A 15614-nucleotide genomic window follows, 5' to 3' on the forward strand; every position below is an offset into this window, starting at 1 on the left:
TTTTTTAGCTTCGCCCTGAGGCACGACATTGATATGATTGTTTTTAACTGTAAAAATATCCTGCCCTGCACTTTGAACATAAGAGAGAATAAAACAGTTAAAGGCACCGACAGAAACTCGTTTTCCGTAAGCAAATTCCCGTGAACAATATCTACTCACTGCAGCAGTTTATTAACACTACCAGTTTACTTTTCAAACGGAGAGAAAGTCGGTCCCCCCATCCCATCTGGGTCCCTTTCCTGTTTGACGTTTGCTCCGCCGATAATTAATATATAAATAATATTTTTACCTTTTAGTTTTTTGCGATGTATTTATGTATTAATTTATCTCTCTTTTGTTTGTTTTGTCCGTCTAAACCTGAGCAGCCACGTCATTCCCGAAGATCGATTTCTTCGAACTGCCGTTTCCTTTTTAGATCCCACTGGTAAAATCTTCAGTTCCTTCGCTACTCCCATTGATTTCGGTTCCCTTTCTAAACAATCGTATCCACGTTCTGGATCGTGTGTTGCCCTTTTCCACGAGACTGATCCTTCAAACATGTCCGGCCCGCTCGATCGTTTCGCAAGGCCTTGTGAGTGGAACTTTTCTGCTGCCAAGTCTATGCTTCATGCTTATTAGTTTTTTTTTCTTTGATCGTTACTTGCTGCATCGTTTGAACTAATAATATTTCTGAATATCGATGAACTTGTTGTAGGTTTTGAAGGTATTGTTTGTAATGATGAAAGGAAAGACAGGAAATCGGATTTCGAAGTCTCTGAAGATGACAGGAGGACTAGAATCGGGAATTTAAAGAAGAAAGCGATAAAGGCATCGAGTAAGTTTAAACGTTCTCTTAAGAAGAAGAGTAGTAGGAGGAAAAGTGGTCTCTCTGTTTCGATTAAGGACTTTCGTGATATCGAGGAGCTGCAGACTGTTGATGCTTTCCGTCAGGCATTAATAGCCGAGCAGTTGCTTCCTGCTAGGCATGACGATTATCATATGCTACTGAGGTACGTTTAAAATCCACTATGCTTTTTATGTAGGATTGCTTCAACGATTTTTACCGATGCAAAATTGGTTTATTTGTACTGTGCTTGGTGGTTTTCTTGCAGATTCTTGAAAGCAAGGAAGTTCGACATCGAAAAAGCAAAGCACATGTGGGATAATATGATCCAATGGAGGAAAGACTTTGGTACTGATACTATTTTGGAGGTGATCCCATCTTATTGCAGGAATGCTCTTACTTACTTACTGCATTAGATATTTGCTTCTATCCTTAGTTTTAAGGACATGTATAACTTTTTTTTCCAAGTTGTTATTCACTTGTTGCCTGCTTTTTTGTAGAGAAACACTGACCTTTTTTGTTTTTTTTTAATGTTATTATGATTTAACCAGGATTTTGAGTTCAGTGAGTTGAATGAAGTGTTGAAGTACTACCCTCAAGGTTATCATGGGGTGGATAAGGAAGGAAGACCGGTTTACATTGAATTGCTAGGAAAAGTTGAACCTGACAAGCTCATGCGAGTCACAACTTTGGAACGATATGTAAGATACCATGTGCAGGAATTTGAGAAGTGTTTTGCTATTAAGTTTCCGGCTTGCTCCATTGCTGCGAAGAGACACATAGATTCAAGTACAACTATTTTGGATGTTCAAGGCATGGTATGTTTTATGTTGCTTCTTATATTTTAGGGTCCTCCCTGCCATCATTTTATGATGGCCTGACAAGAGTCTATCACAGTATTTGCATGTTGATCACTTCCAGTCATTTTTGTTCTCAGGGATATAAAAACTTTACCAAGACTGCACAAGATCTTGTGAGGCGGCTGCAGAAGATTGATGGTGATAACTACCCTGAGGTAGCATGTTCGTCCTATTGCTAATCTGCTCAGATATTTTGTGAATATAGCTTGTGTTATCAGCATTGATAGAAATTTGTCAGGAATGTTTATTATGATTGCCCTTCTACAGACTCTTTACCGTATGTTCATCATTAACGCTGGTCCGGGTTTTAAAATGGGCCTGAAAGCTGTCAAATCTTTTCTTGATTCTAAAACAGCTAGTAAGATCAATGTAAGTTCAAAATCTTTGTATAATTTGGTTTTTTACTAGAGTTGAAGTATGGACTCTCGGTTACTGGAAGTTACCTCATTTTTGAAATTTCTCTCAGGTTCTGGGTAGCAACTACCAGAATAAGTTGCTTGAAATTATTGAAGCAAGGTAATAAAATGTTTTTGGTTGCTGATATGTGGGTTAATTCACATTTAGTTGTGCTGGAAAGTAAAGGGTTTTGATATATTGAACTTGGTTAGTGAGTTGCCGCAATTTCTTGGAGGTAGCTGCATTTGTTCTGACCAGGGAGGTTGTATGAGATCAGACAAAGGTCCCTGGCAAGACCCCAACATATTAAAGGTGTAATATGCACTATGTGAATAAATTTGGGTTATTTTCCAATCTCCTTCATTTTCATTGTTATCCCATACATGTTTTAAGCAATATGAATGCTATCTTAATGTAGATGATTGCCAGTGGTGAAGCACTATTTCCCAGACAGATTGTAACAGTTTCAAACAGTGAGGGAAGGGTAATTGCCTATGATAAGCCATGTTATCCTTTGGTACGGTTCATTATTTGTCTTTTGCAGTGCATATTATACCTTCTCAGCTTTGTATTTTGCATTGTTAGAATTTAATCAAATATTCTCTAATTTTTATTTCTGCATTAAATGTTCATCCTGAATCAGATAAAGAGTAGTGACACATCTGCTGCTGAGTCAGGATCTGAAGTGGAAGAACTTGCTTCCCCTAAGAAAACTAGAAGCTATTTACATCCAATATTGGCTCCCGTTAGTGAAGAGGTAGATAGTTGCAAATTGCTTGACAGATTTAAGTGGCATAAAAGGATTTCATTCGTTACATGCTAGATTCATAGTTTAAAAGACCACCTAATACCAGAATAGTTTTCTTCTATTCAAGAGTGAGTATATAGGTGGATGCTTTGCTCACTGTATAAAATAACATGGTAGCACCCTAAGAAGTGGAACTGCACTTTCAGTGTCAGACTATAAATTCTTCAATCTTGAAGTTGTAACAACATACCATGATATTTGTATAGGCTAGAATGGCTGGCAAGGTGATCTGTGGTGGTGGTTCGTCTGAGTATGGTGAGTATGTTCCCATGATTGACAAGGTTGTAGATTTGGAATGTGAGAAACAAGTGTCACGTCAAACTCTATATACTTCTGAAGGTTAGCAAAATGAGCTACGTTAAAAGGTATTTTATTTATTCATCTTTTCTTTTTTCTTTTTTACTTCAATGAAGCCTACTATCTTTAATTGCAGGGACTCCTCTGCTGCTGGAAAGGCAAACTCCAAAAGGAATCTATGGTCGTATCATTGCTATAGTTGTTGCCTTCTTGACTTTTTTAACATTTATCCAAACAATGGCATTGAATCTGATGAAAAAGAAGAGTTCAACTGATTTAACATGTAGCATTCCTGAGCAGCATATTGAACCAACGTACAAGGAGGAAACTCGTCCACCTTCTCCTGCTCCAAGGTTTACTGAGGCAGACGTCCTGTCATCTGTTGTAAGAAGGCTGGGTGATCTAGAAGAGAAGATTGAGATGCTGCAATCAAAACGATTTGAGATGCCTCATGAGAAAGAGGAGTTGTTGAATGCTGCTATGTATCGTGTGGAAATGCTAGAAGCAGAACTAATTGCTACAAAGAAGGTAACCATTCTATGCTTCCAGCTCCGAGTATAGATTATCTCTTCCATGCCGCGTTCTTAGGTTGTTACTTGTGAGTAGCCTTAAGAAGCATTTCAAGCCTGTCTTGATCTTTGTCCCAAACTGTTCTACTCCTTTACTAAATGACTGGAGCCTGATGTAAGAGGAGGCTACAGTGGTACAGCACCGTTTGTTATTTGATATAAGGATTCCGTAATGATGCATGTTTTCTTGTTTCTTGACGACTGTTGTTTACATGAGCAGGCTCTCCATGAAGCTATAATTCGGCAGGACGAACTCCTTGCACGCATACAAAGTGAAGTAGTAGTCAAACCTGGGGTAAGTCAAAAGATAATCAAATTCAACCGTGAACTGATGCAATATGATTAAATTTTCATTAGTTAGATAAATGATTTGTACGTTTGCATGCATGATGCAGAGAAGGAAGCTGTTTTGCTGGTGCAAATGAGAATGAGATGTATGTACCGAAAAGAATCGATCAAATGTTCAATAATATTTGTGGTGTGTGTATGCATGCATATTGAAGATGGATAGAAAGCTTTGTTGGGGTGATATATCAGATTATCAGAGTCGAAGGGAAATGAGGTGTAAATAAAAATACCAAACAGAAGCGTGTAACAGTGTCATTCGGACCGGCTGGTTTTGCAGTGGTGAATGGATATTTTTTTTGTTGGGTTAGTGCACATTTTAATGTAGTATAAAATGTTGTTTTGTTTTGTAACACAAATATTTTGTGTTATTGTTTGTGTTATATCTTTTTGTTCATTGTGTTTATGCTATATATACATATCAGGTTTAAAGAATTATTTATTAACATATTAATAATTTATGCTACATAAATAATGCATTTATTTTATTTATGTTAAAATATATTATATTAAAAATGTTTATCACTGTTAATTTATGCTATATATACATATCAGGTTTAAAGAATTATTTATTAACATATTAATAATTGATTAAGGTGTTAAAAAATGTAAAAAATAATTACCTTTTTGTGTAAATAATATTATATTTGTGTAATAGTTTTCCTTTTTTCTAAAAAAAGCCAAAAAGAATGTAAATCGCAAAGAAAAAAGGGTCAATAATATTTGCTGGACTCCCTCCATGACCGTCGGTGTTTCAAACAGAAGCAGAGCACCTGTTCTGGTCGGACTCTTTTGGTGGTTTGTTCCGATGTTCAAAGATTTTGGTTATTGGATCTCATTTTCTTCTCAATGTTGACGCGTCTGCAGAGTAACAAACTTTTCTCCAAGGTTTGTATAGTTATATGGGGTTTCCTTTCTACACTTTCGCTTGCGTCGTATTATCTGACTTATTGTTCTCGCGATCTGCGTTTTTATTTTTAGGTTCTTCTGAGTCGTTACAAAAATGGGTTTCCCAATCTTATCTCTGGGTCTCAATTTTTAAGAGGTTTTAACGAGATTGCAAAGCATGGGTTTTCTGTAATGTCGGGTGATAATCTACGGAGCCTATCTAACAGTGCTTCCCCGAGGAATTACCGAGTCGTAGTGGCTGCAACTCGTGAAATGGGAATAGGGAAAGATGGCAAGTTGCCATGGAGATTGCCTTCTGATCTCAAATTCTTCAAGGAACTTACAGTGACAACATCAGATCCTGAGAAGAAGAATGCTGTAGTAATGGGTAGAAAAACCTGGGAGAGTATTCCACTTGAGTTTAGACCTTTACCCGGTCGCCTGAATGTTGTCCTTACTCGTTCCCAGAGTTCTGATATTACAACTGGAGAAAATGTTGTAATATGTGGGAGCATTCCATCAGCTTTCGAACTATTAGCCGAGGATCCTTATTGTTTTTCAATAGAGAAGGTGTTTGTCATTGGCGGTGGCCAGATATTCAGGTAGATTTTTTAGTAAAAGTTGTTGAATTTTAATTGCATATTTGTTGGGGAAAGATAATGTTTTGATGTTTTACAATGCAGGGAAACACTCAATGCTCCAGGTTGCGAAGCCATTCACATTACTGAAATTGGGACAAGCATTGAATGCGATACCTTCATTCCTTCAATTGACTCGTCTTGTTTCCAGCTGTTGTACTCTTCGAAGCCATTGGAAGAAAATAATGTCCGGTTTTCATTTGCAACTTATGTTCGTGTTAGATCTAGGACAACTGATAATTATGAGGTAAAAGACTTGAGTTTCTTGCCCAGGATGATTGTTGAGAGACGAGATGAATGAGTCGATTAGTAAATACTACTGAGACTTGTTCATGAAACTATCTCAAGTGGCAAGCAAGATCCTTGACTGGTTAGATGCAGAATTCATTTGCCTAGGTAGTCTTAAACTTTGGTTCTCTATGACTCTACTGCTCTTTGCCTTACATTTTATTGTTGTTGCTGATGTTTAAATGTAAATATGAGCATCATCCCCAGTCCATGTTGTGATTTGGTACAATGTAAGTCTATCTTTGCAGATCTTTTCATCTTCTTATATAACTAAGGTACTTACTTATGTTGTTGCTGTACCTTAGGTTGGTTCTTCTTTATCGAATTCATTCTTTTTTTTGTACAAAGATTATCCTGTCCATAGGGAATGCAAATTTTGGTGATCAATGAGCAAAAGAAAAGACTCTGCATCTTTGATCCATTGGGTTTTTAGGATGATTGTAAAGAGAAATAGAAAGATTCACTGCCCTTTTATTAGCATTCAATTATATTTCTCTCTGAAGCAATGCCAATGGTTGTCTTGTTGTATAGACAATTACATTTTACATAAATATTGTACAAATGTTTGAGCAGCAAAATGGCGTTAAGATAATGGCACCTCACTCAAAAGAGAATTGCAGGAACTGTTGTGCTTTAACTTGCATCAAACACATTCAATTATATGAATCTAGTTTGTGTTAGTATTTTGCCTGGTTGAGAAGTGAAGGGACGGTTTTGGGGTTGTGCAGGTTATTTATTTATGTTTTTTCTACTTGCGGTTTGAGCAAATCACAATTTAGGCCTTCAAAAGCAATTTTGCCTTTGCATGGAGAACCCTTTTCTTTTTTTTTGGGGGTTTTAGGTAGGTGCTTTGCCACCTTTCAAGGCCGAAGAGGTAATCCAATATCTCAATAAAAGCCCATAAGGATGAAAAAGCTAAAAGCAAGGCAGCCCAATGATCTGTTATTGAAGCCTGGTAATGATAAAACTCTCAACTAGGGAAAGGGTAATTAAAATGATCATTCTCATGCTGAATATAGTCGGGAACGGTAGGTAGAAGCAAGGAAGCAGCATTAATAATAATAGGCACCTAAAATGTTGTAAAGTCTTTTTCCTACTAAAAGGAAATGGATCAAACGTGTTGATATCATCCAAGTAAAATAGACAGCTTTCATAGATTAATATTTATTAAACACATCTCCATTTGTATAAAAACTGACCACTCCATTGCCGGCAATGAGGATACATTTTGTGATTTATACAAATAATCCAACTGTCACATCTCTTCTAATTCTAATCAGAAGCCAATGTTTCTTGTGATATTACTACTATGGCTTTATTGTTTTTTAAAATTTATAGTTAAAAATATTTGTGAGCTCATACAAGATGCATCAAGTTTGAAATAAAATTAATTACAACAAACCTCATTTAATTATTGTTCCATTTTAATTGAGCTTCAAAATATTACTATACTAAACAAGTGCTTCTGTTAGTTTAGTTATTAATTTAGATGTAAAATGCTTTCACGATGAAAATGTAAATAATGCGTTCCTATTTCATGGACAGCTGATTTTAATTTGCTAAAAGTTTAAACTACGTTAATAAAGTTTGAAAGAGTTTTTTTTTTAACAATTAAATCTAAACTATTATATGGTAAATACACACGTATTTATACTTTAATTCATGTAACGTGTGGAAAAAGTTAAATAATTTAATATTAATATTTTTTATGTGAAGCTAGAGTTAAAAAGAAAAGTAATAAACATAGCCATTTCTAACCATTAATGGGATTATTCCAACTAATGGGATGAATCTCTATATTCGGGAAATGTGTATTTTGCAGAAAATAAAATGATTGATAAAAGAAATATAAACCTTTTAGACATACTAAAAGTTGGCCATGAAACATCATAAGGTTTATGATATACAAGGGACCGAAAAAGGCTAAATATGCTTATCCAGAGCTACTTGAAAGATATGAAGTTCCTCTGGCACTTGTCATTTTGAAACTAGAATTCTAGATATGCAACAAAAGCTTACATTGGGAATATGGGGGGATCTTAATTTTACAGAATGGAACAATGATGGTAAAGATCATCATGCACAACGTACCAAACTTCACATCTCCGGCATGTCTTTGGAGAGTATATCACTACATCTTTCCGGCTATCCTTCTTCTCATCTTTCTTCTCATCCTTCTTCTCCTCTTTTGCGGCCCCTATACTTACGATCGATGCGTGTTTACGGAACTTCCTGACTTTCTTAATGATCTTAAACGGATCAGCTTCGCCGGTAACCATTACCGTATTTTTCGATGGATCGAGGGTGATGGACGTTATCCCCACTAGCTCTGAAATTACATGCATTACCTTCTGCCTGCACTTTGGACACAGCAGCTCGACTGACAGGATTGTTTTCTGCAACAGCCAAAACAAAGAGTCAGATTCTATGTTACTTTGTCCCTGCTCAGAACAATAATATCCTATGACAAATAGAAGTACTGTAGGATGTCAGTGCAGGCTGCAGGGAGAGAATGGCAGAGCAGGAATTGATGAGTTCAAAATTAAATGCTTCCACAGAACAAACATCAAATTACATATATAAAAAGCGCAAATATAGGAAGCAAAATAGGTATCAAGGGAATGGAATGAAACCTTCGACATGGTGTTTTTGAATAAAGCAGACACAATAAACAAAGTTGTATAAGACTTAGGAATGTGAAGAAGCTTTTTTTTTTCAATGGATCCAAGCAGTCTTACTCTTATATATAAAATTATTACTACATCTCTCTCAAACTTTCATTTCATTACATGTAAATTTTTTGTCTTCTAAATATGTTTGTTTTTTTACTTATGGCTTTGGATAAAAGAAGTTTTGTTGGGAAGTAAATGAACTGACAGTATTAGTTGGTGAGAAGTAAATGCCAGTCAGAAGATGTTTGATTGTTTACCAATGGCACCTTGCTCATTAAATGTGGAATGTTTACGCACATGAAGGGAAAAAACAGAAACCTTCATACTTGGGAGTTTTCACTCATGATGATGTTAACAAGTTTTGAATGGTTTCCCTGGCTCACAAATGTATGTTCTTTCAATTGCTAAAACTAAATCATACAACCAGTATGACATTGACGATTTCATGCTATGAAAAGTTCCCAGTCGACTGAGCAAATAATCATTTGTACAGAGTACAGACAGTGGGATGGTTTATCCGAGAGATATCAGAATAACCAGATGGAACAACATTTTCTTGTAATTGCAGAACACTGTCAGACCTATGACTCACCTTGAGTTTTTCACTGCAAATTTAGCCGTGTTTCTACGGTTACCCACGCGTCCCTATCTCCCCCATTGTGGACATGTGATGTGAGACCAAGCCTGTCTGCCTACGACCCAGACGTCCTCCCTTCAATGCTCCCATCCCCTCGAGTTATACAAAATATTACTCAATTACACAACTTCCATAATGTTCTGTGTAGTCACACAAATTATAACATTTCTAATGTTTTGTATAGTTGCACACATTTCTTAATTATATAATTTTTTATAAATCTTGTAATTTTTTTAATACATATCGCATTACATTTTCCAATTATACAAACTATTACAATTTTTTTAATGCTTTGTGTAACATTGAAGCTGATGGAAAGCTCAAATTAAGGTCTTTTGAGAATTTTAGTTGTTGCTCTATGAGTCTTATCACATTAAATTAGGAAAAATTACACAAATTGGTCAGGTTTAGAAACAAATCAGAGAACAAAATTCATTAGTTGGTCTTTCAAACAAAAACTCTGCTCTCATCTCATCAACTTTAATGCAATGAGTACTCTTTCTCATCACCATAAATTACAATCAAGTTAGCCACACAAAAAAAAGCAGTAACTTCAATATCCAGCTGTATGATTCATAATTTGGCATGTAGAATCGAGATGTAACGGCAGTGAGTAGTTGGCACATCACTTTCCCTGTTAGCCCAAACCCTTACCTTATGTTCCGTCATTTTGATATATTTTTTCACCAAGGAATGTTAAAAAGCTCTTCCTCTTAAACCTGATGAGACATGCCAATATAAACACTGAAAGATATAAAATGCATTACCTCGTTCTAAGCAAAGGAAAAAGATGTGAAGTTCGATGGCAAGAATAGATGATTATTGACAACTTGGAATTTTACTTCAAGGGGCTGAGAAATATCATAGCTTTACAAAACATGAGAGCATTCATTTATTTATTCGACTAAGTATAGGAATAGCAGTAACATTTTTGGTAGATTATCAACTAACCATACTCTGGAAAGAGGATGCACATGGTTATCTGATTTTATGGCGGTCCATGTTGCATGGATTGTACAACAAATTGGAAAAGGATTAAATCCTTTGCCACCAAGTAGTACCTTAGACATGGGTAAGTTTGATTATAAATCCATAAATACACAGCTGCTGTGAAAGTAGAGGAATTACCAGAAGGAAAACAAAAAGGATATCAACTCAAATAAATCTTTAAGCAAAAGATACACACAAGAGATTATTTTCTCCAAGGGAAATCCAAAAGCCCCAAAAAGTGGTGAAAGGAAGAACTTGAGCCTAATGACGAGTTAATCATCTTGGCTCCTTGCAACCTTTACTTTTACAACAACAGTTCAGGGATCATATAATAAGAACTACTTGCACTTACCAGTACAACCTTCAGTAAACAAACTGTCTTCTAATGCGTATCTTTGATCTCGTACACTTCCATTGGAGTTTATTGTAACAGCTTTATCTGTTTCATGCTCAGTTTTCACCATCTGAGAATAGCAGCTAACAATTTTCTTATCTAACTCGTAATAAGCCTCCATTTTCTTCAAGGGTTTCAGATCCAGATCAATGAAATACACCTAGAAATTTGCAATTTAGATAAGATATGCATGTAAAATGAGAACGAAGTAAGAAAAGCTGCCATAGATGACTTTGATTTCAGCCCAAAAGAATTTCTTGTTAAACAAAGAGCTATATAATGATTTTTATAGGTTTATTTATAAGGACTGAGCAAATTATCATGGCCCTAATGGAAATTATATATGCAAAAGAATCACAAAAATTTGACTTCAAAATCAACCCATGCATCAAAAACATATTTTGATGGATCAATTTCATATGCCATGACGATACTAATACAATACTATAGCAATAATGATGTAGAGTATGAGTCAAATGAAAATGGCTTTGGAATCTACCTTGTACTCAAAAGCTTGGTTAGTTGATCCTAGATATACAGTATTGTGAGAAGGGAGTCTACCATCTTCCTTTGGTCTAAAACTAATCATCAGACTACAGTCCTTCGCAGTTGCAGCTATCAGATAGTCCTTTACAATCTTCAAGCTTTGATCCAATGGAATGGAGTGCAAAGAGGTATAGCGGCATGATAATTTATCTTTACACAATTCTCTACAGACCATACAAGGTTGAGAAATTATGTTGTAATAAGCATGAATCGCCCCCTCAATGTCATAAGTATCAAGCTTCTGAACTTCAAGAAGTTGTTCTAAAGCACCAGAAATATAAATTGTCTCAGCAACAAGCTGTAGAAAACTAGTTGTGCGCTGGCCATTATCTGCCTGAATGACATTCTTAAGTATATCTTCAAAGGCCTCACCAACCTGAACAGTAGTGCTGTTCGTGCCACCACCCAAACCCCCAAATACAATAGAACCATTCAGAAATACACGGAAATTGTTCTGAGGAGTGGCATACAGAGCTTCAATAGCTTTTTGTATCCCTTCTCTGGATCCAGAGAATAAATCCAGCGGATTATATTCACTATATTCTGATATCTGAAATATTTTTGAAATGTCACAGATATTTCAACAAAATGGCCATATTGGCCAATATATGGGTCAGAAAGTGCTACAAAGAGACACCCTTCCCTTGCATGTTGACACAGCAACAACTTAGCACCCAGAAAAACCCCCTACTAATATGAAGATACATAAAGTTACCTCTTGATTATGCAACTTCAGTGCTTGGTGCATTCTAAACCGAACTACATTTCTCTTAACAGCATTTTCTTCAGTTATGAATCTTGAAAATGGGAGAAATCCACATTTGGGCTACTTCATCGAAACAATTGAAGTTAAAACTTGGCGAAGCAAATGAAAATGAAGAACACGCCAAAAAGACAGTTGATTACACAAAGAAATTGAGGGAAAAGGGCATACGAAGAAATCTACCTTTATCTCAACAGTTATACATGGTTCACCTTTAAGATTACCTGAAATAAAAGAAAGTACAACCATATAAAAAACAAACGGAACCTTTGCTATATTTAAACTAATTTTAATCTAGGTTCATCTTTACTTAGATTTAACTAATACTCTGGCATATGAACTAAGTTCTAGGAAAACAAAAATGATGAAGACTGCAAGCATGTCTTTTAGTCTTCCCAAATTGTTGAATATTTCCCACATCAATTACTCAGTGAGAGCTACTTCCCAGTCCTTTACCTACTTCCAGTCTGCACAAAGTAACATAAGATCTATAAATTTCCAAACAGATTACACACTGAGAGCCACTTCCTAATCCTTCCCTTACTTCCAAACCTATAGCAGGAAAACATTTTGTCATCTGCATTCTAGTAAAAGTCCTCTAGTAGTACTTTGCCCTCACAATGATAAGATGGAAGGAAGCTATAAAACTATTCAATTAAGCTCAGCTGGATAGGATTACATAGTCATGCCTTCCTCAGTCTATAAGAGTGACAAAGAAGATATCATCCCTTCACATTGATAAGTACAACATGAGACCAGCAGAAGGTCAAATTACCATCGGGAAAGATCGAATGATCAGATAAGATTAGCACAGAATCACGATTTACATCAACCTGGGATGAGTGAACTCGCCAAGCAGGCCGGTGACAAGTCACATTCTTCTCAACGGACTTAAGGAATTCCTTAGTAACAAGAACACGAATCTGCCAAAGTCAAAAGACCAAAATCCAAAAGCGATTACAAAGCTCATCGAACCAAATTAACTAAATCAGAATTATAATAACTAGAACATAAATAAATACCCCAACATCGACATGTTTTGGGCCTAACAATGGGATCATAACATGTTTGACGTAAAGCTGTTCTAGAATCTCTCTGTTTGACGACGCCGTTAGCTCCTTATTTTCTCGCCAAAGAAGCCGTTCATGCGTTGTTAAAGCTCTGCCTTCTTTCACGCCACTGTTGCCGTTCCGTTGCGACTTTTGTATTCGCAGCACTTTCCCAATCTTATAATAATTATTTTATCAAAAAAATCCAAAAAGAAAAGAAGAAGAAGAAGAAGAAGAAGAAGCAAGCAAGCATGAATATTCACAAATTGAATTTTATACTCCACCCCCTTCAAATTCGAAATTTCAATGGACTAAATTTAAAGCTCCGAGAAAAAAAGAATCAGTTGAAGTACTTACAAATGCGGGAGACGATCCAGTGTAAGCGAGAATAAGATTAGCAGCTCCTTCTCCTCTATAGATCCAATCAACTGCATCCTTTTCCTCTAAAATCACTTTCTCCATTTATCTACGGCGGCTGCTATTCATTCACCAAAACAGAAGCTAAAGCCAAATGGGAAAAAAACTCAGAGAAAAAAACAGAATTGAAAAGCTCTGAATACCAGATCGGGATATCGAAGAACAATGTAGATTGTAAATTAAGTTAAAATCTCTAAAGAATTGAGAAAATCGCAGCCGAAACTATCGGAAATGTGAAAATGGATTGAGAAGTGAAAAAAGAAGGCGTTGGAGAAATCTTCTTCGGCTTTGATTTTTTATAAAAGGAAAAAAAGGTAGGGGAGAGAGATAAACCCACAGCTGGCTTTTTAGTTTTACTTGTAATGGAAAAGAGCTAGACTTTCTCTCGGATTTTCGTTGACTAAAAGACAAAATTAAATTTGTAGGTGTATTGAGGTAAAGTATTGGGAAACGCAACGTTGTTACGTATGCGTAAATGAGCGAGCGGGGTATACGTGTCATTTTGTAAAAAAGAAGTGGTAATTTACTTCCTTGGAACTGTTCAGATCATGCTAGTAAAACAACAAACTTTACGTTTAGTTATGGCGTAAATTCCGGTTAGTATCGATTGTATCGCCTGAAATATAGTCTACCAATATGTAGCAAAATATTTCATTTTTTTAATATTTATTTTGAATTTCTTTAATTATAAATTATTATATGCATGCTTTATCAAATAATTTTTTTATTATTTTATTTTGTGTTTATTTAATCATATTGCATTCGTAAAGCTTATTAAAATTTATTTTATATAATTAACTAGTATTTTTTTATCTTAAAATATACATATGGTCAGATTTGAACTTATGCCACTAATGTTTTTAAAATCTTTTATTTACCACCTCAACCAAAATTTCATTTTTGATGAGTATTTTTTATTTGAGATTTATTTAACCTCGTTATTTGATACTTGTAAATGCATTAAATATTCATATGTCTAATGTTTTTAAAAAATAGTAATAAACCCAAAACGATACAACAAAAAGATCGATACCAGTACATATCAATACCAATAGAAAAACTATATACTTGTCGGTACGGTACTAACTACCTTGGTTCAAATACTAAGGAACCACATTAAAGTGTCACGAGTCATAGATCAAAGCCCGTGATGAATGCGCAAAGAGCATCCCGTGAAGGTCAACTGATGAAATGTGGCTCATTTCTTGAAATTTTTATGAATTTGGGATCATGGGAACTTGATTTAATTAGTTCATGTATCAATTTGTAAAACTGTTAAAGTTTTAGAAAATTGTCATTGATAATTAGGCTTGAATAATTGGTAGAGGGAGTACATACCTAAAGGATGTGTAGATAATTAATTGGTGAAGTCACGTGTGATGTGGATTGAACCACCAATCATCGATCGTGACTTTACAGATTAATTATCTACACATCCTTCATGTATATACTCCCTCTACCAACTAAGGTGTTCTCACTCTATGAACCTTTGGGACTTGTCATGGAGTCAGAAAATAAAACCCAAATCTCAAGACAATAACTATAATTGTTGGGATTGTATCAACTATCCAATAAACTATACTTTAAAAAAGAGTCGATTCTCTGAAATAATTAAATTAAAATTTGTGATTGGGTACGTAAGAATAATTATGTTGGTGATAGGGTGAGAGTAGTAAGATTCGAAATTCCAAGTGGAAAGCAGAACCTAAAAATTGATTCCAAATAGTTGGATAGTAAGAGGGGATTAGCCCAAAAAGATGAATGGTTCCCTCGGCTAAGCCAAGCAGCTAAAAGGTGTATTCTTTTTTGAAAATAAAAAAAAAGAGGAAGAACATTCCAAAGTATTGGTGTCCTCCGACAATAGATAATTATCTAACTTTGGGTCAAAAAATAGAGGAATTTTGTTTTTTATACATAAACACTTTGGATGAGTAAAGAGATAAAAGGGAATTAAGACACAGGGTTTTGAGATTTAGATTTATGTTTTGAAGGAAGAAAGTGAAACATATTTGTTTAGGTTTGTTATACAACAGACTTCTTTTTGGAATCAAAATGATAAGAAATGGTACAAATTTGGGTGTGTATTCCGAGCGTGCTATAAAATTTCCTAAAAACTCGTCTCATTCATTTTTCTATTGCAATAATAATAAATTACATATATGCTTTTACTCTAATTGTGTTTCTTTTTTCTATTTTTGAAATTACGCATTCATTGTAAAGACAAAACAATATGC

At 35.3% G+C, this 15614-nt stretch overlaps 4 protein-coding genes across 9 annotated transcripts; 2 read left to right on the top strand and 2 right to left on the bottom strand.

Annotated features, from left to right (window-relative positions):
• Positions 1–75: 75 nt before the first annotated feature.
• LOC107905449 (phosphatidylinositol/phosphatidylcholine transfer protein SFH8) lies at positions 76–4533 on the top strand. 4 transcript variants are annotated; one of them, XM_041094066.1, is made up of 15 exons: positions 104–424; positions 567–571; positions 695–989; positions 1092–1191; positions 1375–1641; positions 1761–1838; positions 1951–2052; positions 2150–2199; positions 2292–2391; positions 2498–2596; positions 2723–2836; positions 3094–3226; positions 3321–3712; positions 3974–4048; positions 4149–4533. In XM_041094066.1, the coding sequence occupies exons 1-15, from the start codon at positions 306–308 to the stop codon at positions 4176–4178; spliced, it is 1959 nt and encodes a 652-aa protein (XP_040950000.1). In that variant the 5' UTR covers positions 104–305; the 3' UTR covers positions 4179–4533. The 4 variants fall into 4 exon arrangements, with proteins under 4 accessions (XP_040950002.1, XP_040950001.1, XP_040950000.1 ...); XM_041094068.1 differs by lacking the exons at positions 3974–4048; positions 4149–4533 and having other exon boundaries at positions 76–424; positions 3321–3365; positions 3485–3625; XM_041094067.1 differs by lacking the exon at positions 2723–2836 and having other exon boundaries at positions 89–424.
• Positions 4265–6397, top strand: LOC107905452 (bifunctional dihydrofolate reductase-thymidylate synthase). The gene is made up of 4 exons (XM_016832109.2): positions 4265–4404; positions 4861–4986; positions 5080–5588; positions 5670–6397. Exons 2-4 carry the CDS (start codon positions 4948–4950, stop codon positions 5923–5925), a joined length of 804 nt encoding a protein of 267 aa, XP_016687598.2. The 5' UTR covers positions 4265–4404; positions 4861–4947; the 3' UTR covers positions 5926–6397.
• Positions 6398–7785: 1388 nt separating this feature from the next.
• LOC107905453 (heavy metal-associated isoprenylated plant protein 32) lies at positions 7786–8722 on the bottom strand. The gene is made up of 2 exons (XM_016832110.2): positions 8546–8722; positions 7786–8308 (listed from the first exon to the last, which is right to left on the bottom strand). The coding sequence occupies exons 1-2, from the start codon at positions 8552–8554 to the stop codon at positions 7958–7960; spliced, it is 360 nt and encodes a 119-aa protein (XP_016687599.2). The 5' UTR covers positions 8555–8722; the 3' UTR covers positions 7786–7957.
• A 1633-nt stretch (positions 8723–10355) lies between these two features.
• LOC107905450 (inositol-pentakisphosphate 2-kinase) lies at positions 10356–13784 on the bottom strand. Of its 3 annotated transcripts, none has more exons than XM_016832105.2 (8): positions 13524–13784; positions 13321–13438; positions 12937–13140; positions 12690–12837; positions 12098–12138; positions 11867–11977; positions 11105–11701; positions 10356–10765 (listed from the first exon to the last, which is right to left on the bottom strand). In XM_016832105.2, exons 2-8 carry the CDS (start codon positions 13423–13425, stop codon positions 10550–10552), a joined length of 1422 nt encoding a protein of 473 aa, XP_016687594.2. In that variant the 5' UTR covers positions 13426–13438; positions 13524–13784; the 3' UTR covers positions 10356–10549. The 3 variants fall into 3 exon arrangements, with proteins under 3 accessions (XP_016687594.2, XP_016687593.2, XP_040950003.1); XM_016832104.2 differs by having other exon boundaries at positions 13321–13441; positions 13524–13781; XM_041094069.1 differs by having other exon boundaries at positions 13321–13730.
• Positions 13785–15614: the final 1830 nt, after the last annotated feature.

The sequence above is a fragment of the Gossypium hirsutum genome, chromosome D05, assembly GCF_007990345.1.
Source record: "Gossypium hirsutum isolate 1008001.06 chromosome D05, Gossypium_hirsutum_v2.1, whole genome shotgun sequence".
Classification (NCBI taxonomy): domain Eukaryota; kingdom Viridiplantae; phylum Streptophyta; class Magnoliopsida; order Malvales; family Malvaceae; genus Gossypium; species Gossypium hirsutum.